The 24,170-nt window shown below is 44.0% G+C and overlaps 1 protein-coding gene across 15 annotated transcripts in view; it reads left to right on the top strand.

The window, feature by feature from the left end:
- LOC309627931 (uncharacterized protein) overlaps nt 1-24,170 on the top strand; it is a 197,473-nt gene that overhangs the window by 60,146 nt on the left and 113,157 nt on the right. For 6 of the 15 annotated variants that reach the window (XR_014244022.1, XR_014244029.1, XR_014244030.1 and 3 more), the window contains one exon: nt 168-9,938. The exons of 1 other annotated variant lie outside the window; for it this stretch is intronic. Coding sequence is in view for 2 of the 14 variants with exons in the window: in XM_082390325.1 (XP_082246451.1) it covers nt 171-228; nt 3,048-3,112; nt 5,652-5,830 (302 nt within the window). In the remaining 12 variants the exon portion in view is untranslated. Of the gene's footprint in view, nt 1-167; nt 9,939-24,170 lie in introns of those variants that run through there. 8 more of the 15 variants (XR_014244023.1, XR_014244024.1, XR_014244025.1 and 5 more) reach the window with 6 other exon arrangements.

Below are 24,170 nucleotides of genomic sequence, written 5' to 3'. Positions count from 1 at the left end.
AGGGACTCACCCTACTACAGTAAGACTGCATCTTAACTAATTTCATCTGCAATGACCCTGTTTACGTATAAGGTCGCATTCTGAGGTACTGGGGGATAGGACTTCAACATATGAATTTGGGGGGGGGACACAATTCAACCCATAACATGTCTCTCATTTTGTGAAAGAAGGAGCTTCTTTTGACGTGGTTTCTGAAAGTATGAATGGAAGAGCAGGGCCCAATCCCAGGTTAAATTTTCAAATATTATATCTATCTTCTCCTTTGCATGGCCCTGGCCATTCTCTTGTATCTCCTAAACACCTTCTTTAGATTTTAAGTAAAGGTTTTCATTAAGGCTTTTAACGCCATTAGAGTATTTCAGGATTAAATGTCCTTTTTGTTAAAATGTAATGATCAAATATTGCTTATGGGGTCTCATTCCCTCCCAAATTTTCTATCGTCCTAATGCCCCTAGTTATGTAACTTCGTATTGCATAGAATTTTTCAAGACTTTATCCTCCTTGTAACCTGGGTCTCACCTATGCAACAACCTAGTTCATTTAAGGAGGCTTAAAGAGCAATTTATTGATTTTGGGGATTCGAGATTTTTCTCTCTCAATATTAGGCAGACATTTTAAATTTTATTTCCTTTGGATGTCTAAAGCAAAAAGAAAATAAAACCAGGCACATCCCGCTGCCTCATTAGGGAAGCCACAAGTCTTTGGCTTTTCTAACCTAGCACTTACCTTGCACTTGATGTTTTTAAAATACCATCCAATCATTAAATAGCCAGTTCCTGCTACATCTTTGTACGATGTGAGAATTCTTGCCATTTTTAGTGGAGGAAATTGAAGCAAAAAGAACCAAGATGACCTTTGCAAGGTGAAATAACAAATGAGGAGTAGACCCAGATATCCACCATTTTATGAACTAAAACTTTATCCTGTGCAAGCCCGGGGGTAGATTTTCATGACCACATCCTTTTATTCTCTTCCCAGAAGCCAAATGCCCAGTTTCCCCTTTGCTCTGCAGTCATCAGAGGGGCAGCAGGGAAGGCAGGAGTTAGCAGATGCCCAGCAAACAAGAAAGATGCCTAGCAGATACCTACTGAGAGCAGGCTTGTTATTAGTGTTTGTAAAACCCCCCCTGGAGAGTCCCAGAAATCTTAAGGGGAAACTTTGGAATATGAAGCCCTGAGTCAGCAGGTGGGCATCCCAGTGCAATCTCTTTTGCATTTGCTGGGTGGTGAGATCTGAGAAATTCAGGTCATATGATAATAATAAAAAAGATATGGAAGGTGTTCCTCCTAATCCTAGAAAACTGTAATCTTCCTAATCACAGACTCTATTAGAAACAGGCCCCCCAAAATACTTTGGTCTGGTCTTATGCCAATAAACAGCAATAGTAACTTTTACCCTTAATTCAAGGAAGGTCTGCAGGAAAGAATCCCAGGCATCTTGTGTGGTTGCCTCCCCAGGAAGGTCGGTAGGCACCATGATGCCCTCTAGTATTTGCAAAGTTCTCAGTTATTTCTCTGGTGAGGAAAGACTGCATATAATTGGCTGGTCCTATACTTGAGTGGAGGGAAATCAATGGCATGCACATTGTCTTGCTTAAAGTAATTCAAGATGCCACCCAGATGAGGATGTGCCTCTTAGGCCAACAAGAAGCAAGAGGCCGACTCATATCACATTCTCCTCCCCTGAGCTACCAAACACACCTTTTGCCTGCTTTTCTCTTTAGTCATTTACTTTAAAACGGTGACTGGCTTTTTACTGGGCAGAAGTATATCTAGTAAGGTATGCTTCGCTTTGATTATATGAAACTTACATGGAATAGCACGTGATATGGACTTCTCTATGAGCAAGGATATAAATTGAGGCTTCTTGTTTTCATATCAAAATGCCATCTTTGTGTCCTGCACACCTAAATTCTAAGCATATGGATAGAAGCATTTAGGCCTGTTTTCATAATCAATACTAGGAAATTCATCCTATTTCTTATTTCACATTGGCTGCTGAGAGTCTCAGAGCCAAATTTAGTGCTCAGTTTCATTGTATATTCTTAGTTTAGGTTTTCAGGTATAAAATATTTACAATGTTTATTATTTATCCAGTCTTAATGATTTTATTTTCAAAGAGATTTTTACTACAAGGTATGTCAAATCTTTTTTTCTTAATAATTTAAGCATGGTATTAATAATAAATAAAATACATTAAAAAAAACAGTATACTATTCAACACTGAAAATGTCCTTAGAAAGTCATTATTTGTTTTGTGTACAGGTTGATTAGAGAACACTGGTAAGAGGTAACCAGTTCTGATATTTTGCTGGCAAACACCTATCCTGCCATACTGGAAAGTTAAGATGTTGACATCTCTCTATGAATTGTTTAAAGCCACTGCCCCGAGCCTCCTTAGGACATGCCACAGCAATTTACCTCTGCCCCTTGCCTGGGACCACTCCCTCCTGCACCTTCCCCAGGATCCAGCTCTGACCTGTAGCCATTCTCTCAAGTTCTTTGTCTAGCCATTCTGGTGATATATTTTAATACCCCCCTTGCCTCCTTTTAGTGCAAACAATAGCTCTGCTTATTAATATAAGGGCAGGATAGTGATGGAGAACACAGACTCTCAAGCTGGACTGCTTGGGTTCAAGCCCTGGTAAAGCCTCACGTTGTCCCTGTGACCTTAGTGAGTCCTGTATCTTCTCTGTGCCTCATTTCTTCTTCTCTGAGTTGGAGGTACTAGTGGTATCACCGTCATAGGACTGTTGTGAGGAATGAATGAGTGAATGTATGTAAAGCAGTTAGAGCAGTGCTTGTATAAGCTCCATGCATTAGCCATTATTATTGAGCGTCTACTCTGTGCCAGGCACAGTATTAAATGCTTTATGTTATCAAATCCCCCAAATCCCCCATCAAGTAGGTATTATCATCCCTAATTTAAAGAGAACTGAATCTCAGAGAAATTAAGAAATGTGTCTGAGGTTACCATGCTGGTGACAGAGAAGGAAGATTTAAATTCCTATCTTTGACCCTAACTCCATGCTTCCCCTTGTGCCCTAGATTCTTCTCTGGAGGAAGTGGTATTTTGCAGCAAAGAAGAAAGAGAAGACAACTGGCTGGTCCAGGTACCTTTGGGGAATGCTGAGTATGTGAAGATGGTCAGTGGACACAGAGACCTCACAGAGGATGGGTGGAAACCAGGGTTCCCCTCTGACTAGGAGAGTCAGAGCTTCTGTTTATAACAGTACTCTCCCATCACCCGGGCTTAAATCCTGGCAGTCATCCCCGACCCCTCCCTTTTCCTCCTCCCAAGCACCTCTGTTCTGCTCTAAAGTGATGCCTCTCACATCCCTTTCATTCCATTCATGCCTCATGCTAACACTCCATCTCAAGTTCTCATTACCTCATGTCTAGGTCATTTCAAGACCCTCTTAGCTCTTCTCCCAGCCTCCATGTCTCTAAGGCACTCTTCCCACAACCTCTGTGTTGTCCCTAAAGAAACTGCTTCCATCATGTGATTTCACTGGTCAAACCTTGCCCCATCATGACTACCCAGTGTCTCCTGAATACAGTTCAGCTTTCTGGAACAACATTCAAGTTTCTTCTTAATCTAATTCCAATCTTCATTTTCAAATTGCTCCCTCAGGACTCCTCTGTAAGAATCCTGTGATTTAGCCAGGACTGTTTCCTTGTTATTCCTTAACCACACTATTTCCTTCCCCACCTCCAAGACTCTACCCACTCCATTCCCCACGCCTGGCACACCTTCCTCCGTCCCGTCTGTCACAACCCAATTCAGCCCCTCCCCACTGTGACCCCTTCCCTGCTCACTCCAGGGGAAGGAGCCTCTCCCTTATCTGAATCATACCGCCCATTAGGCACTGAGCCCCTACTGCCTTATAGCATTAGGAATTAGCTTTTCATTAGCACGTGCTCTGCTTTCCCGGTTACACTGTGACTGACTTCCAGCCAGAGGAGTGAAGGAGAGGGGTGGTGGGAGGGCTCTGACACGGGGAGGTAAGTGGTGGGGCTGGCGGCTAGGCTCTTGGGCGCAGAAATCTGACAAGCTGGGTCTGAACCACAGCTCTGCACCAACTAACTAAGGAGACAGTCTTATTAGGACACCTAATCTCTCAGTGTCCCATCTGTAAAAAGAGGAGAATGACCATCCCTTCCTCATAGGGCTGTTGTGAGGATTAAATGAGTTAATATGCAGAGAGCCCTTACCCAGGGCCTGACACACAGATAAAGCTCAATTAATATTAGTTATTATTACTTTCATTATCAAACAAGAGACGGTTTATGATCTACTAGACACTGTATAAATGACCTTATTTAATTTGTATGACAACCCTATGAGGCAAGAAGTTCATGCCCTAGCTATGCCCAGCTGTGGAGCCCTCTGACCAGCCCTGAATGGCTAAATTGGGACTTTTACATGAGAGGGAAATACACGCCAGTCATATTTAGGCCATGTTTAATGTCCCTGTTGCAGCTGAACTTAATTCTAACAGGCACGATTCCTGTCTCTGGTGCTGGGTGTAGCAGAACTTCTCTCTGGTGGCCATTAGGAACTTCATTTCTCGTATTAAAAATTCTAGTAAAGGAGGTTCCCTGGTGGCGCAGAGGTTACGAATCCGTCTGCCAATGCAGGGGACACGGGTTCGAGCCCTGGTCTGGGAAGATCCCACATGCTGCAGAGCAACTAAGCCCGTGCGCCACAACTACTGAGCCTGCGCTCTAGAGCCCGCGAGCCACAACTAGAGAAAGCCCACGCGCAGCAACGAAGACCCAACGCAGCCAAAAATAAATAAATAAAATAAATAAATTTCAAAAAGAAACGTAAAACATAAAAACAATAAGTAGGTGGTCAAATCAGTGACACAACACCCCTCACCCCACCTCATTCTGACTTGCTAGAGGAGCTTGTCCTTCAGTAGAGCTGTGAATTGTAGCTAGGCACAGACGTGAGACCCAGTTTAGTCCAACTGACTGGTGACGTCTTCTGAGGGTCTTATGGGAAACTCCTTCACTGGCTATAATTTTGTTGACATGTGGTGCCCGGAACTGCTGCAGCCAACTTGTTAGTAGGAGGGAGACATGGTTGAGATACCCAGGAAGGCAGAGCCAAGAGATGAAACATATCTGGATCTTGAAGACATCACTGATCCAATCTTTTAAAGTTGGACTGAATCCAGACTTATTGCTATGTGAAAGAATAAATGTCCTTATTTTTTAATTAATTTTGGTTAGATATTGTTATTTGTAGAGTAACTTACTGATGCAGTGGCCAAAAACATTTTAACATTCTAAGCTGTGATGCTACATCTTTATAGTCTACCCTAGGTCTTGCCTTTGCTGGCATGTTATTTCCCCATTTTCTGATGGGAGACAGGCTAGGGAAACACACTATATCCACTTAATGGAAGATTATGCAGCTAGGTGATCTGTGTTCAAAATCTGGCTTTACCTGTGTGACCTTCGGCAAATTAACTTTTCTGTGCCTCAGCTTCCTCATCCATCAAATGGCGACAAGAATTGTCCTGCCTCATAGGATTGTACTGAGGATCAAATGAGCTAATACAAACACAATACTTAGAAGATTGCCTGGCCTATAGCAAGTCATCAATCAATTTACATTAGCTTTGTTTTCATCCTCCGCAGCAGCGCACCCTTCTGCATGTTTCCAAGGCATTTTGCTGTCACACTTTCCACCCATATTTTCCTTTGCCAAGCACTTCTGGGAAGAGCTGAGATGTGGGACAGACATGGCCAGCTCAGTCCTCATCCTAGCATGCATACCACAAGATCATCAGAAAAGAAGCTTCATGAACAGAAAGTAACAAATATTTTGTTTGGAAACACCATATAGGAGCCAAAATTCCCTACACTCCCCAGATCCCACGCTCTGGATGTCCTTCACCCTGTGTGCTGAGACAGAGATGGCAGGGACTCCCAGGGCTGGTTTTCCCACAGACCCCTGGGCTGTGCCCTTGGCAATGACTGTGTCCCTCATACGACTAAAGTCCTAGAAACTAGAAATGGGAAAACACCACAGATCCTCTTATATATCACTAGCATTTTTTACTTTGCTACCTGCCATTTCTCCCCCTCTTCATCTTTCTCGCTGGGCCAAGAATTCTTCTAGTCTTCTCTTGGGAGACTCCTTTTCCCATCCTTGTCCCCCTCAGGGACTGCAGAGGCCATTTCAGCTTCTTACGTCTGCATTATGCTTGCCAATCTAAGTCGGCTTTCAGCCAAGACTTCTGTATATCTCATCTGTAGAGCCCTTGGCAGCTTCCAAGATACTTTGGCCCAAGTTGTCTAATCCTCACAAAAATCTTGTATGGTGCATGTTTTTATTCCAAACCAGACTCCTCAGGGCTTTTCCCCTTTCCTGTGGAGATCAAGGGCAGAGGGAGGTAAGACAAAAATATTTCACTTTCTTTGCAATACAGACCTGAGGCGATTAGGACCTCGTCCAATTTTACCTCAGCAGTGAGCCTTTCAGGTGGAGAGAAAGCAAAGACCCTGCAGAAATCACTCCAAGTCCACCTGAAACCTGAGTACTGGCTTTTAAAGGAAAAACAAACACCTGATACTTCTCTGGGTCAAAGGATCTGGTTCTGACTTCTCACTGGAGGTCCAATGCAGATAGAGGGCGAGGGAGGAAGAAGGCTCTGGAATCTAAGCTGGTTTAACGAAGTGCTTCCTGGTGTGAAATCTTTGGCCATTTGTTTGAGACTGAAGAAGCGCAGTATCTGGCCCCTTCAGATTAAAGACGGCCTATTGCTTTGTTCACCGGAGAGGCCCTCAAATGTTTATACTGGCAGCGACTGGGCTAGAAACTGAGGAGCCCACCCTGTGCTCACAGGAGTGGAGGTTTCAATTCTCTGTGAAGACCTGACATGCAGGTGAGGTTTGCCTGAACAGGACTGCAGTTCTGTGGAGCTCCGCTTGCTGCATTCTGGAAGGTGGAAGGAAACAGAGGCCTCTGCGTGTGGGCCGGTACCTCACAGCTCTGCCACCTCAGCCTCTGTCTGAGCTGCCAGGCTCGTGGAAAAGCTCCTTTCATTTCTTCAGTTTCATTCAGTGCCAGGTTGGGAGGCCTGGAGAGGGATCAGGGGCCCAACCACTGTGTTAACCAGAGCAGTACAAGTGACAAACAAATACTGTGCCTTCTTTTTCTTTTCTGCCTTCCAGGAAGAATTTTTAAAACCACAAAAGCCAAAACCCAGGTCACTTTCTGCTTTCAAGCACACCCTGTTCCTTCACAAGGAAAAAAGAAGCCCACAGAGCAGCATTTACTTATAAAGTCTCTATTCAGCTCTCCTTGCTTGTTTTTGACACAGGGTTCAGCTAACTGGTTCCCACACAGTGCAGACCAGCGGGGGAAGTGGGGTTTGCAGCAGAGAACAGTAAAAAGATCTGCTCTTCCAGAATGCAGGGAAAAACCACATTATTTCTGGATGAGTGGCAGGGAACACAGTGGGGACTCTCTTCCCTATTTTCCCCTTTGGATTGGAGACTGCCCACCTCAGGGCTGGCCAGCTCACCTGCCCATTCCTGCCTGGGACACCCTTCCTCGCAAGGGGCTTCCTCGGGGGGAAATGGGGCATCTTCCTTCACGTCATTTGAATGGGCTCTTTTTGGGTGGCTTTCATGGTACAGCGATTCCTACCTTAGAAGGAGACAAGTGAGCCACTTTCTAACTGCTCAGGGTGAAAATTTTGGAATCATCCTTAACTCCTTTCTTCCTCACGTCCCACTTCCAGCCCACCAGCGTATCATGTTGGCTCCCCATTCAAAAGCTAGTCCATATTTATAACGATCTAAATCACAAAATGTATTCAGGATCTGTGTCTATATATGGTTCAACAGGAGACAGAACCAGTAGGAGATTTATTGCCAGGAACCAGCTTTGATCATTGCAGGGGCTGGTTAGGTGAGTCTGAAATCTGTAGGGTGGGCCATCAGGAAGGGCAGGAGGGAACTCTCAGGCATGAGCTGAAACTGCTGTCCACAGGTAAATCTTCTTCTTCATCAAGGAACCCTTGGCCCTGCCCACAAGGCTTTTCAGCTGATTGAATCAGGCCCACCCTGAATCTAGGATAAGTTCCCTGACTTAAAGTCAACTAATTAGGGCTTCCCTGGTGGCGCAGTGGTTAAGAATCCGCCTGCCAATGCAGGGGACACGGGTTCGAGCCCTGGTCCAGGAAGATCCCACATGCTGCGGAGCATCTAAGCCCGTTTGCCACAACTACTGAGCCTGTGCTCTAGAGCCTGTGAGCCACAACTACTGAAGCCCGCGCACCGCAACGAAGAGTAGCCCCCGCTCACCACAACTAGAGAAAGCCCACGCATGGCAATGAAGACCCAATGCAGCCAAAAAAAAAAGTCAACTAATTAGAGACTTTAACATATCTACAAAATATCTTCACAGCAACACCCAGATCAGTGTTTGATTGAATAACTGGGGATTGTATCCTAGTCAAGGTGACACATAAAACCTACTGTCACTTATCGAACCTCAACTCTCCCCTCCACAGCCCCCTCCCTTGAACCAGGCCACCAGCATTTCTCCCCTGAATTATTGCTTTAACCTCTTTACCAGTTTCCCTGTTTCTTTTCTTGGCCTCCCTGCCCCTCCCCACAACTGTTTTCAACAAAGCAGCTAGAGTGATCATTACTCCATTGCTCAAAGCCCTCATGGTGGGCAGAATCATGGTCTCCCAAAGATGTCCGTGTCCTAATCCCTAGAACCTGTGACTATGTTACCTGACATGGCAAAAGGGACTTTTAAGGATGTGCTCAGGGTATGGACCTTGAGATAGGGAGATGACCCTGGATTACCAGGTGGGCGCAATCTAATCACGTATCCTTAAAAACGGAAGAGAGAGGCCTCAGAGTGGTCAGAGACATCTGCTATGAGAAGGGCTTGACTCTCCACCACTGGCTTTGAAAATGGAGGAAGGGGCCACAGCCAACAGCAAGGAAAGGGGGCCTTCGGTCCTACACCTGCATGGAACTGAATTCTGCCGACACACTGAACGAGCAAGAAAAAAGATTCTCCCCTAGAGCTTCCGGTGAAAAATGCTGCCCTGCCAACCGCTTGATTTTAGCCTGGTGAGACCCGTGTTGGACTTCTGATCGACAGAACTGCAAGGTACAAATGTCTGTTGTTTAAGCCACTCGATTTGAGGTAATTTGTCATGGCAGCAATAGAAAATGAATTCAGCCCTCTAGTGACTTCATGCTACTCAGGGTAAAAGCCACGCTCCTCCGAATCCCCGCGCCCTTTGCTGTGACATCATTTCCTCCCACTCTCTTCTTTCCCCCCTCACCCCTCCAACAACTCCAGGGTCTGAACTAGAGTGAAGTTCGCGAGGCACAGGCCTCGACATGCCAAAAAACTCAGTAATCAAGATAAATATTTTAGTTTAATATCAAAATTAATGCAAAAAAATCCATGATGCACAAAATATTAAAAGTTAGAAGAAAGACAGGACCCGACCCTGCATTTGCACGATTCGCCTCCCCCTAATCCCAGCCCTGATCCTTACTGCTCTCAAACTTCTGGGCACACTCCGTCAGCAGCACTTTTCCATTTGCTTTTGCCCCAAATATCTGCAAAGTGTCCTCCCTTACCTGCTTTGGCCTTTGCTCAAATATCACCCTCATAAGGAGCCTTCCCTGACCCTTTAAAATTGTAGTGCCCCTCACCAACTCTCCCTGACCCCTCCTTTACTTCATACTTCCCCAAAGCACATTACACATCTAACATTCTATTTTATTTTCTACCATAAGGGAGGTTAAAATTTCTCCTTTACCCTCTTAGGGTTTCCACCTGGGACTGTCTTAACAAATTAACAGGAGGAAAGCATAAAAATTTCATTATAATAAAATTTTACATGTACATGGGAGTCCTCACAGGAAAATGAAGACCCAAAGAAATGTGGGTCTTAGGCCTAAGCAACTTAGGCCTAAGTGTTTATATGCTAGGTTGAACAAAGAGGGATGATTGTGGAAAAGTAAGTAAAATACATGAAGGGGCTAAAGGAAGATAAGTGTTATTTTAACAATGTCGGTTTCTATTGATTTCTCTCAGCCTCGACTCCCTGTCTCTAGTGGTACGAATGTTCTTTTCTTCCTGGTATTGGGAGGGCATCTTTCACATGAGAGTTTCATCTCCTGCTTTCAGGAAGAAAAGGGGAGGTCAGAGTGCCCTTGCACCTGTTTTTCAAGTGCCTTTAGCTCGAAATAATCGTTATGCCAAAGTGGCATATTTTGGGATGTTGTGTTCTAAACCCCTTCCCTACTTATTGTTCACTGCTGTTTCACCAAGGACTAACTGTATGTGGCACGTGATAGGTGTTCAATAAGTATTTGTAGTAGGAATGAAGGAAGGGAAAGGGGGGGGGAAGGAGAGGAAGAGAGGAAGGGTAGGAAGTGTTATTTGGGTAACAAGGTGTGTATGTGTATTCAAGGATAGACTTTCCCATTGGTTTATTGAAGCCTAAAATCCCTGAAGAGCTTCAGTAAGTTTTAATCTGTCTGTTTAAGGAACCATCAATTTATAAGCAGAGTTATTTTTTTCCTTTCCCAAAGGAGAAAGCCAAAAAAAGCCAACGTGTTCTATTAGATTAATTAGCAGATTTAGGTTTGCTGTGGACTTTCTTTTCTAGGATATTAGCTGAGATTCTGGGAAATGTTTGAAGCCCATACAGTTTGTCCAAATTCCTTTGAGGTAGAATCTCTGCAGCCCTGTATTTAATAATGCCTAGAGATTTTATTCTCTTCTAGTTCCGCCTCAAATAAAAATTCAATTTTGATGATCTCCTTCCTCCAATATTTTACGAGTGCATTCTAATAATGCTATTGTCCAATATCAGTGATAACTTGCATCATAGATAAATTGATTTTTCTGCCGCAATAACAAAAAATTGTATATATTTAATACAACTGTATATATGTAAATATATAAGATATATTTCAAGGTTGATTAGGATGAAAAATAGACCCAAGTTTTACCACCATCTGTTGACTAACACCCGTAAGACTTGGGGGTTGGCTGGAATATACGAGCTGGGATTTAAGCAGAGTGAAGTTGCATTTGGTGGCACATGCTAAACTCTGTGGATTGTGGGCCAGAGTGGCCAGCGTGGGCGTGTGTAGGACAAGTAAGCAGGGGAACTACGTCAGGAGAGAGAAAGGAGAGGTGCAGAGGTGAGAAAGGAGAGGTGCAGAGGTAAGCAAAGGAGAGAGAAACTGAGAGACAAACTTGAGAGAACAACATCTGTTTCAGACAGCTGTTCCGGTTCCTGTCCTTGATTCTTTGCTTCCTGTCTATGAATCCCCATGGACTTGCTCCTTGGCCTTATTTAAGCTAGTTTGAGGGATTCTCTGTTCCTTGTAGTCAAAACTGACTAGACTGTATATTCCTGAAGATGGTTATTGAAAAAACAAAAAGTTATCTGAGCAGACTTGGAAAACCACAGCCAGAATTATGCAGTGCTTTCCACTGGAATTAAAGAGTGGGTTTGATGTTTTTAGTGTATGAAAGAAAAATGGGTTTCAACTAAATGTAGTATCTTGGATTGGATCCTTGAACAGAAAAAGGATATTGGTGGGTGACAGGAATGAGGAATGACTGCTTATGGGGGGGGTGGGATTATCTCTTGTGTTGATGAAAATGTTCTAAAATTGGTTCTGGTGTTGGTTGCACAAGTCTGTGAATATACTAAAAACCATTGAATTGTGTACTTTAAAAAAAAACAAAAACAAACCAAAAAAACACCTCTCATTAAAGACAGAAACTCTTTCATTGATAAAAAAAAAAAAGGATATTGGTGAAATCTGAATAAAGTCTGGAGTTTGGTTAATCATAGTAATACCAATTTCTTAACTTTGACAAAGTTAAGTTTGAAAGATGTTAACATTGGGGCAAGCTGGTGAAGACCATACACAACTCTCTGTACTATCTTTGCAACTCTTCGTAGGTCTAAACTTATTCCAAAATAAGAAGTGTACTTTAAAAATAGGCTTCAACTGACTCACTTTGCTGTACATCTGAAACGAACACAACATTGTAAATCAACTATACTTCAATAAAATTTTTTGTAAAAATTAGGCTTCAATTCCTAGATAGAGAAGGAAGTAGAATGATGGACTGGAAATAGCAACTATAATAAAAGTCAGAAAAACCAGGGTCAAATCTAGAAAACCCTTGGTTCAAGTCTATGCTTGGCTTCTTCCCAGCTGTGATCCCCAGTTCTCTTGTGAATGCATAGTGTTTTTCGGGGAGGCAAACAATGACACCAACAATGATAGCCTGGCACAATAAGCCAGGGTGGTGGAGTAGGAAGGAGAGGGAGCTGATCCAGCCCAGATACCTGAAGTACATATGAATGAGTTCAACCCTAGGCTCGTGATTGATACTTACTTACTTTTTTGCACTTTGACAAATAAAAAAATCACCATCATGCATAGCACTATTACAGCCTCTTCAGAGATGCATGTTAATGTACATAGAAAATCACAAATCACCCTGCACACACAGTTCGTGGGGGGTCACCTTTTAGGTAACATTATCTCATTGGCATTTTAAATGTTTGTAATTGTCCTTATAAATATTTTAACAGAAAATATAAATGTATGTATACCCATATATATACAACATACTGGTCAAGACCATGGCTACAGAGTCAGGCTCTGCATTTGAATCCTAATTCCACCACTGTGTGATGCCCATCCTTTCCTGTGCCTCACTTTCCTCAGGCAGAGAAAATGATAGAACTTGCTTAAAAGACAGCTGAGAGAGCTGAATGAGGTAATGGATACAAATAACAGAGTATAGTGTCTCCCCCTCCCCATTTGGGGTCTTTGCATTTTTCTTGTCCATGTGTATGGATTCTTCATATTAAAAATAGTAGTCCTGGGGCTTCCCTGGTGGCGCAGTGGTTGAGAGTCTGCCTGCCAATGCAGGGGACACGGGTTCGAGCCCTGGTCTGGGAAGATCCCACATGCCGCGGAGCAACTAGGCCCGTGAGCCACAATTACTGAGCCTGCGCATCTGGAGCCTGTGCTCCGCAACAGGAGGGGCCACGATGGTGGGAGGCCCGCGCACCACAATGAAGAGTGGCCCCCACTTGCCGCAACTAGAGAAAAGCCCTTGCACAGAAACGAAGACCAAACATAGCCATAAATAAATAAATTAATTAAAAAAAAAATAGTAGTCCTGGGGCTTCCCTGGTGGCGCAGTGGTTAAGAATCTGCCTGCCAATGCGGGAGACACGGGTTCAAGCCCTGGTCCAGGAAGATCCCACGTGCCGCGGAGCAACTAAGTCCGTGTGCCACAACTACTGAGCCTGCACACCACAACTACTGAAGCCCGCGCACCTAGAGCCTGTGCTCCACAACAAAGAGAAGCCACCACAATGAGAAGCCTTCACACGGCAACAAAGAGTAGCCCCCGCTCACCGCAACCAGAGAAAAGCCCGCGCGCAGCAATGAAGACCCAACAAAGCCAAAAAAAAAAAAAAAAAAAAGTAATCCTGGGGGCTTCCCTGGTGGTCCAGTGGTTAAGACTCTGCTCTTCCACTGCAGAGGACAAGGGTTTGATTCCTGGTCAGGGAACTAAGATCCCACATGCCACATGGCACAGCCAAAACATAAAAATAATAAATAATAATGAAATTTATTTTAAAAATAGTAGTCGTTTGTCTTCCTGTTTGCTAAATATTTCCTCCAATCTGTTGTTTATTTTTTGTTTTGATTATTGGCTTGGAGGTCACACGGAGGTTTGATAAACACGATTTCATAGCCTATGTAAACTAGATTTCTGCCCATTCCCAGGCTGATTTCCTTTCCTTGAGGAAGTTCAGGGGGATGTGGATATTATCAAGGCTTTGAGGAGCGGGGCTGGAATTTTGTACTCTCAGTATCACAGTCCGTCATGGTGGTGCCTTCCAAGGTGCCCTCATTCTCATCTGGTCATCAGTTGTGGGTCCATGCAGGTCCCAGCCCTGAGACCTCTTCAAGTCCTTTGTCTGCCAGTGCCACATCTGGGACCCTCCTGACCAGATCAGTGGTCCTGTACTGTTCTGGAAGAAGCTCGGGCCTGTGGGAAATACTGAGACTGACTCGGGCCTTCTCAGCTGACACAAGCTGCACGTCACTTCTCCTCTACTCTCCTGCACTAGGCTAAGCTTCAGCGATTCTGGGGACCTCTCCAGGTGCCTTCCATTCCTCAGTTTTCAGGTGTCTTCCCAGGACCTGCCAGGAACCTTTAGGTAGATGAACATTTGAGTGCAAGAAGCTACTAGGGAGTGGGAATGGGGAGACTTTTGCGAACAGCAGCTACGTTTGGGCCAAGGGAGAGATTGAACTGGGGTGCAGTTGCCACAGAGGCCCCTACCAGTGCCTCAGGAAGCTCTGACACTGGATGGCCTCTCAGAGTTATCCTAAGTTGAAGCAAGGGGACTGGACCTTTGTTCCTCCACGTAGAAGAATCTTTATTACTGGTTGTCCCTAGGGAGGGAACATAATCTTGGGCAAGGCAGCCTTCTGTAATACCTGGGCAGGGACTCAGGTGTGAGCCACCAGCAGTCAGCACTCCCAGAAGCTGGGGGAGGGGTGAGTGTTCAGTCCTAAAGGGGGGATGTGGGCAGCGTCCACAGCAACCCTCACCATGGCCAACCAGCCTTTGAGCTCATTTGGTGCCCCTGGCTGCTCTCTCTTTTCACTCATTATTATCCAGTCTGCAGAGGTAGCCTGGCTTTTTTATATTTTTCCTGATTCATTGTGTTTGCTCTGAGGCCTGGGATTTTGAAACTGCAAAGCCCAAAATGAGCCTCTTTTGTTATCCACATTCTGCTGTGTCACCCCATCCCTGAGACAACAAAACAAAATGCCTAGCTTCCTAAATGTGGGTCAGGGAAAGGGTAAACAGGAAATACCAGGACAAAGCATTCAGAAAACAACACACGACGTGTACCTAATGTTTCTTTTCTTTTTTTAAATTTATTTATTTATTTATTTATTTTTGGCTGCATTGGGTCTTCGTTGCTGCGCGCGGGCTTTCTCTAGTTGCGGCGAGCGGGGGCTACTCTTCGTTGCGGTGCGCGGGCTTCTTATTGCGGTGGCTTCTCTTGCTGGGGAGCACGGGCTCTAGGCGCGCGGGCTTCAGTAGTTGTGGCTTGCGGGCCCTAGAGCGCAGGCTCAGTAGTTGTGGCGCACGGGCTTAGTTGCTCCAAGGCATGTGGGATCTTCCTGGACCAGGGCTCGAAACTGTGTCCCCTGCATTGGCAAGTGGATGCCACCAGGGAAGTCCCCCTAATGTTTCCATGATGCAAATGACCGAAGGTGATGCTCTAGACTCTTCTTACCCAATGAAGACACAGAGAAGATGGAGGGATTCTCAAAGGGCACCAGAGCACACCTTGCTAGGGAAAACCTTTCAGAATCTCCAGGGCATGGGGTGAGAAGGGATTGGTGAGATCTTTCTATTTAGCCAAAGGGAGTGTGGATTTATTTATATATATGAGAACATTGCAAAGGAGTAAGATCTTTTCAGAGGCTGATAAGAGATGGGATCCAGAGACCAGAATGATTCTTGGCAGGAGGAGGGAAAGTTCTTCTCTTTTAACTGGAAGGGAAGAGGAAAAGTGGGATGTGTGTAGGAGGAAGGGCTGGATACTCTGGAGTTGCCTTCAAGTGGTGTCTTTTTCACTGACAAGTTAGAAGCAGGGTCATTTGATGAGAGTGAAGGAGGAAATGCTCTTGAGGAATGAATTTTGAGAAGAGAGAAAGCCCCTCCCAGGGACATACGGAGGGATCGGTGGGCAGCAAAAGAGCCCCGCAGAGATTAGGCACCACTCACAGAGGTTGGGAGATTTTCTCCAGCAGCGCTGAATGGCACAGGTGTGGGCTCAGATAAGGAAGAGCGATGCTTTAATTTTTTCTTTTTACTTTTTTACTTTTAATTGAAGTATACTATATACATAGAAGTGTGCATACATCACATATAACGTGATGAATTCACACAGAGAAGGCACTTGTATATCCAGCAGCCTAGAAGCCCCTATAATAGTTTCCTAGGGCTGCTGTAACAAATTCCAACAAATGTGGCTTAAAACAACAGAAACCCATTCTCTCACAGTTTGGAGGCTAGAATGTGAAATCAAAGTGTCAGCTCTAGGGAAGGACCTTTCCTTGTCTCTTCCTGGCTTCCAGTGTTCCCCAGCAATCAGTGGGCCTCCTCAGCTTGTAGATGCACCACTCCAATTTCTGCCTCCATTTCACACGGTCTTCTTCCCTTGGTGTATGTCTGCATCTCTGTGTCTCTCTGTCTTCACATAGCCTTCTTATAAGGACACCACTCATTGGATTTAGGACCCACCTTCATCCACTACAATCTCATCCTAACTGATTATATATACAAAGACCCTATTTCCAGATAAGGAACATTCTGAGGTGCTGGGTGAATATGAATTTTGGGAAGACACTGTTCAAACTAGTATACCAACTTTGTGTTTCTTTCCAGTCACTAGATCCAAGTTTGTTTATCTTTATTTGTTTTGGGTTTCTGCCACAGGGTATAATGGCAGGGAAATGGAGCAAGGAAGTTGAAAGTATGAGCAAAGAATTGTTGAAACGAAACATGCGTCTCCATCACGTTGGGAAGGGAGTGAAGACAAGAGACGAATAGGTAGGGGTGGATACTAAGAAGCAGAGGGGCCAGGGATTCAAGATTTTGATAAGGTTGAAGAAATAGGTCTACAGGGATAACTAAAGGAGGCTGATGGAAGGAGAGGAGATTGTGCTGAGAAAAAGGCCATTGAGTTTGACTGTTTCTACTTTAGATGGTTCTACTGAACTACCTGTTTTTTCCAGAATTATTAATATACTGTTTTAATCACTGTAACTCTAAAATAGTTTTACCCTTTAAAATGTCTAGCCCCTTCAGGGTTATCTTTTTCCAGAACTTTCTTTGATATTCTAAAATGTTTACTCTTCCAGATGAATTTTAAAATAATGTCGTTACAAAAATTCTTTTTTTTAATCTTTTTTTAATAAAAGTATTATTATTTATTTATTTATACATTTATTTATTCATTTATTTTATTTTTGGCTGCGTTGTGTCTTTGTTGTTCTGTGTGGGCTTTCTCTAGTTGCAGTGAGCGGGGGCTACTCCTCGTTGCAGTGTGCGGGCCTCTCATTGCGGTGGCCTGTCTTTGTTGTGGAGCACGGGCTCTAGGCACACGGGCTTCAATAGTTGTGGCTCGCAGGGGCTCAGTAGTTGTGGCACATGGGCTCAGTAGCTGTGGCGCACAGGCTCAGCCGCTCCACGACATGTGGGATCCTCCCGGACCAGGGCTCAAACCCGTGTCCCCTGCACTGGCAGGCGGGTTCCCAACCACTGTGCCACCAGGGAAGCCCCATATCTTTTTTTTTATTGAATGAAAGTTTTTAAATTCTACAGTGCTTTACAGTTTTCAAAAGTTTCACACCAGGATTTCATATAATCCCATGATAACCCTTTTTTAAAATCCCCTATCCCTATATTGCTCCTCCCCCCCCACAAAATTCTTATTGTAATGTTGACTGGAATTGCATTAAACTTACAAGTTTATTTAAGAAGAATTAACATCTTTAATATTTCTATCCAGGAAAAATTTTTGTCTTACCATTTACTCAAGTCCTTTACAACTCTCAATAAAGTTTTACAGTTTTCTTTGCATATACTTTTGTAATGGAATGGAATGTTTCCTTCCGTCATGGAGCCTGGACTAGATGACCTTATGTCTAGGAGGAGGGTGGCTATATGGTCTCAGGTGAGTAATTGTGCCCTTTGGTCACTTTCTTAAAAAGAGAGAGATTTAAAGTGACCATTAGTTAATATTTTAAGACTATAATAAAAGTATGTTCAAGGAAGCAGTATAAAGACAAGGCTGTGAACATAGAAAGAAATGAACTACTGATACATACTATGACATCAGTGAATCTTAAAAATATTTTTCCAAGTGAAAAGAGCCAGGCAAAAATGGCCACATATGATATGATTCCGCTTACATGAAGTGTCCAGACAGGTAAATGCATAGAGAGAAAGCAGCAGTTGCTAGGGGCTGGGGGGGAAGAGGGGAATGGACAATGACTTGTTTCATGAGTATAAGGTTTCCTTTAGGGATGATGGAAATGTCCCGGGACTAGATAGTGGTGATGTTTGCACAACACTGTGAATGTGCTAAATGTCACTGAATTGTATACTTTGAAATGGCTGAAATGGTGAATTTTATGTGTATTTTATTGTGTGCATATACGCATGTGTGTGCCCACACACGTAAACACACACACACAACTCAAGGCTGTGAAAAACAGGGAAAGCAGGCACAGGGTTTTCTTTTATCGCACAGTTGCGCCGCCACTTCCGCCACCACCCCTGCCGTGCACACAGGCCTGACCCCACACCCTGTCCAGGCTCCTTCCCCTGGTCTTTGACCTGGCTGCACCTCTGCAGGAGGGACGTATGTGCCCTGCCCACAGGTGTGGACGAGATGGCCTCTAAGGATCCTTCCAAATATGAGACTCTCCGATCTTATCATTCATTTGTGGGAATCTCCTTTCCTTTCTCCTTCCCACACACTCTCCTACTTAGAGATACACCAGTATGGCATACTGAGGAAGGAGCAGGAAATCTGGAATCAGCTGGATCTACATTCAGATCTCTGCTTTGCCGATGCACCTATTGTGTGACCTTGAGCCCATGATGTCACCAAGGCTCTGAGCTTCCTTCTTCCTTGGCTGTAAAGGGGAAATCATGACCACCGCCTTGCCAGGGCACTGTAGCGATTAGCAGTGGTGAATGGGACTGGCACTGAGTAAGATCTAATCCATGTTTGTTTGTTTTTTAAATCAGAGAAACTCTGAAACCCCTACCAAGAAGTAGCTATTTGACCACTGCTGATTTGGTGGGATTTAAATTTATAAATGTACTTGCTGAAGCCCAGAAACATCTAGGCCCTATCGGACACTTAGAGGATCTGTATTACCTTTGAGGCACACCTTGGCAAAGTTAGATAATGCCTAAGTAATAATTATTAAACTTTATATGTGTCAGCCAGATTTGCCATAGATTAGGGCTGAAATTAGGGTATAATCTTATTTAAAAATCAAAGCCACACAATCACATCATCTCATCAGAAAGGCAGCAGAATTATAACATGCCACTGCCGTTTACGTGAAGGACCTAAGCCCTGAACAATATTTTCAGCAAAACTCTGCTCTAACGTAGGCCAATGAGATAATAAATGGGAGTTGGAAATGACTTGGAGTAAAATCCAAGATGTAGCCCTGAAGGAGTGAGGCAAAGATACTCTGATACTGCTGCCTCTCCCAAGGGCTCTGCAAAACCCCTGAGGCCTTAACCTGTAATTTTCCAATAAGTTCTCACGTCTCCAAACTTTACCTTACCTTAAGCTGACAAAGAAAGCCCTGCAAACTGCTGTCTGAGAACAGTTAGTGCTCCCCAGATTTTCCATGAGTTCTTGTCTTAGCTTGAGTTCCCCCTAAAGCAGAATCTGACAGCAGGATTTGGTCCAGGTAGTTTACTGAAGAGGGATCACCTGAAACAGGAATGGGGGGAGCAGGGAGAGTGATGTCAAGAAGGAAAGTGTATTATCAAGATGAGAATAGTACAGAAGGCCTCCTACAACTATTCACCTAAAGGTGAGGGAATTTATCCACTAGCTTCCATCCCCCAGTGGTTGGAAGTTGCCAAGAAGGACATTACACCCCTGTACTTTGGGGTACTATTACCTGTAGGCTGAGCAGGGTCCCAGGGTGTTAGAGGAGGCCCTGGGGCAGAACACAGAAGGATGAGACCTCACACTGGAGGAGGAATGCTGTCAGAACAACACCTGGGCTCACACAGGACGACTGTCCATTGTAGCTGTGGCTGGTATCAGAGGTGGCCAAGGGGATGTGATGTGGGCCACCAAATGTGTTTGTTTCCACACTCTTACAGTGCCCAGCCTCTCTTGCAGCTAGGTTGTGATCATGTGATCCTTGAGTCTGTATGGAAGATATCTGACAAACCCAGAACCATATTCTTTTTTTTTTTTTTTTTTTTGGTTGCACTGCATAGCTTGGGGGATCTTAGTTCCCTGACCAGGAATTGAACCTGGGCCCCTTGCAGTGGAAGCATGGAGTCCTAACCACTGGACCACCAGGGAATTCCCAGAACCATACTCTTTCTACTCATGTCCACTTCACCAGGGAGGCAACAACCTCCAGGCAAGTGAGGGGTGGACATAGAAGGGAATTGTTTCCCAGACTCAGGCAACAGCTTCAGTAGGGGGCTTGTGAGGATTAGGTGGTATTTTTCTGTCCTTTTCCCTCTGAGGAGCTATATCTAACAACAGATAGTTGACATATGTCCATAGAACCACTCACCTCCTTGTAAATGTACACATAAGCATAGGATTTGTTTTAAAGTTCTGGGTTTGAATCTCATTGCTTTGGTTTAAATCACAGGTCCATCCCTGTGGCCAAGGTGTGGAAAACTCTGATGGCCAGTCCTGGATCATGTGACATATATATGAGCTGAGCATTGTCTACAACCCCTAAAGGTAAAGGACGTGGTAAATCAGGGTTAATTACTTTAAGAAAAGGACAAAAAAATGCTGGATAGCAAAAGCAAGAGCTATCTATAACATACTCTTCTTTTTTCTTTTTAACTCTTTATTGAGGTATAAGTTAACGGCAGTGAAATGTACCAATCTTAAGTGTATAGCTGGATAACTTTTTACATATACTCTTGGGTAATCACCACCCAAATCAATATTTAGATATTTTCAGAACACTCAGATTTTCCCTTGTGTCCCTTCCCAGTCATAACTCTGCAAAGATAACTCTGCAAAAAGGGTGTAAACACCATAGATTATCTTGCCTGTGCTTGAACTTCACATAAGTGGAATCATATAGTATATGTTCTTTTGTGTTTGTCTTCTTTCACTCAATATTATGTCTATGAGATTCATCCATGTCGTTATGTATAGCAGTAGTTTATTTTTTTTCATTGCTGTGTAACATTGTATTGTATAAAGTACTATCCAATCTATTTTTTTAAATAAATTTATTTACTTTATTTATTTGTTTTTGGCTGTGTTGGGTCTTCGTTGCAGTGTGCGGGCTTCTCATTGCAGTGGCTTCTCTCGTTGTGGAGCACGGGCTCTAGACATGTGGGCTTCAGTAGTTGTGGCATGTGGGCTCAGTAGTGTGGCTCATGGGCTCTAGAGCACAGGCTCAGTAGTTGTGGTGCACGAGCTTAGTTGCTCCGCAGCATATGGGATCTTCCCAGACCAGGGATTGAACCCGTGTCCCCTGTATTGGCAGACGGATTCTCAACCACTGCGCCACCAGGGAAGCCCCTATCCAATCTACTATTGATGGACATTTGAATTGTTTCCCGTTTTTGGCTATCATAGATAAAGCTGGCATGAACATGCTTGTACATGTCTTTTGGTGAACATAAGCACTTGTTTCTCTTGGGTGTTTACCCAAGAATGGAGTTGCTGGGTCAAAGTATATATAAATATTTAGCTTTAATAGGTATTGCCAAACAGTTTTCACTCCTACCAGCAGTGTGTGAGAGTTTCAGTTGCTACACAGTCTTGCCAGCTCTGGGTTTTGCCAGTCCTTCTCATTACCTACTCTTCTTGATTTGTCAAATACCCTTCTATTATACAAAGAGATACAGATATTCACTAGTGGACTAAACTCCCAGGCATGGGAAAGGTTCCATAGATCAACAGTTAAAGGTGGAACTTAAGTGCTTGGTCCTGACCCTAAGGGCAATAGGAACTCAGAAATGGGAGAGGTCAGCATGGACATGGCGATAGGTGACAGATACAGCCTGGAATCATACAGGGGGATGTGTAAGGTAAAAAGGAAAGAGGCACAAGGACAGTGCCATGGAGAACGCTAGGCTTTAAGGGGTATGTGAACAAAAGTCGCCCCAGGGAAGAAGACAGAGGAGCAGTTAAAAAGATAGAATAAAGCCAGAAGAAATTTATACTGTGTGAGGGCCATTTCTCCTTGTTCATAATGTATCCAGACCTCATAGAAGTGTCCAGCTCATAGCTGTTGCCTGAATGAATAAACAATCAAATGGAGTGGTGTCATAAAGATAAGGAGGCATTTCTAGAAGAGTACACACTCCAGTGCTGCAAAGAGGTCAGTGATGCAAGATGAGAACTAAGTGTTCCCAGGCTGATAGGCACTTGAACAGGAAGCCCTAGGATAGCCTCAGCCACTTCACCCTGAAGGGCTCCGCCTGAGTCGCTCTCCTCCCTACATAGATGAGGGTGTGGTCTCCCCAGTGTGACAATAGGATGTTCCTTCAATGGTGACTCTCACCCTCAAGGCCTCCCCAACTTCCACCCTCATATCCTAGAGCTGGGTCGCTGGGTTCCCCAGTTCCTACTTTGGGACATTGCTGAATTAGTTATCTATTGCTATGTATCAAAATACTCTAAAATGTAATGGTTTAAAACAACACACATTAATTATCCCACAGTTTCTAGGGTTAGGAATCTGGACACGGCTTAACTGGGATCTCTGCTTGAGTCTCTCAAAAGGCTGCAATCAAGTTTCAACTGAGGCCGGATCCATTTCCAGCTCACTCAGTGGTTGTTGGCAGTCCCTCACGGGCTGTTGGCTTGATGGTCTCAATTCTTTACAGGCTGTTTGGCCCCAGGCTTCCCCCAGTTCTTTGCCATGAGGGTCCCTCCACCAAGGCAGCTTGAGCATCATCACAGCCAGCAAGAGAGAGAGCCTGCCAGCAAGACCAGAATCACAACCTTTTGTAACCTAATCACGAAAATGATAACCTACCATCATTGCCATATTCTGTGAGCTACAGACAAGTCACCAGGTCCAGCCCACTCTCAATGGGAAGTGGATTACACAAGGGTGTGAAAACCCAGAGGTGGGAATCTTTGGGTTTCATTTTAGAAATCCGCCTATTACAACTGCCTAGAACCTCCATTCTTCCCAAAAGTTAGGATCTGTTTTATTGAGAATAATTCTTCTCTGGCAGTCGTCTATGCCACCTTGGTTGAACCAAGGCAGAAAAATCTCATGACCTCAAATTTTCCTGTACTAATAATAGCTAATGCTTATGTAGTGCTAACTACATGTTGGGCTTTACATGAGCTTTACAAATATCAACTCATTTAATCCTCACAACAGCTCTCTGAAGTAGATACTCTTGTTAACTCATTTTGCAGACAAAGCAACTGAGTCACAGAGAATGAAGTATCTTGCCAAAGGTCACACAGCTATTAAGTGGTAGCAATGAGATGTGAGATCCAAGAGTTTGGTTCCAGAATTCCTGCTGTTAAGCTGGAATACAATATTGTCTAGTTTAAGCATGGTATGACATAAAAACAAAACATTAAAAACTGTGAGCAGCCAAAACCGAAATTACAACATTTAATTAGTATTAAAAGAGATTCAGTCCATACTATATAACAACATATTTTCTATCTCGGAGCCTTTCATTTATCAAGACTCCCCCTGCAAATGTTCCCTGAAGCCCAGCCCAAACTATTTTTCATTTTCTTTTTTCCCTACTTCTCTCTTAGGTCCATATTATATGGGTTGACTTGATCTTCTGGCTTCATTCTTTAGTATCTAGTCGATATAGTCCTTGACGTGAATTTTACAGAGAGAAGGGTAACCCTGAACTGGACCAAACCATCAGAATTTTATCCCTTTTCCTAATTGTCCAGTCTGGTTTCTCTCTCCCTATTTCTGTATCACAAGAAAAACAGAATCTGTAGACGGAATTCTCCTTAGAGAGTAGAGGAGGGGAAGAAGCTAAGCAGTAAAAAAAAAAAAACCTCTCTTTAGTTGGTGGAGGGTGTGGAGGGGAGAAAGGACAGTAGGCTAAGAACACGTAAGCTAATAATCTTGTCGTTGTCACATTCCAAGAGATACATGACTGTTGTGCTATGTTTTTATTATCACAAACGAGGTTGCCAAGGCTCATCCTGTGATGTGGGGCTGTTCCAGCAGAACTGAGAACCTGGGGAGGCGCGGGGAAGCTTCCTTCTCACAGCTTGCTCCTCTAGCTCTTTCCTCTGAGGCTGGGCTAAAGCACATGGAGCACCAGGGAGAATA

The sequence above is a fragment of the Balaenoptera borealis genome (assembly GCF_965194805.1).
Source record: "Balaenoptera borealis genome assembly, chromosome: 4".
NCBI classification, from domain to species: domain Eukaryota; kingdom Metazoa; phylum Chordata; class Mammalia; order Artiodactyla; family Balaenopteridae; genus Balaenoptera; species Balaenoptera borealis.
Note: the sequence above shows the minus strand (reverse complement) of the source record. Positions and strands in the feature narration are given on the sequence as shown.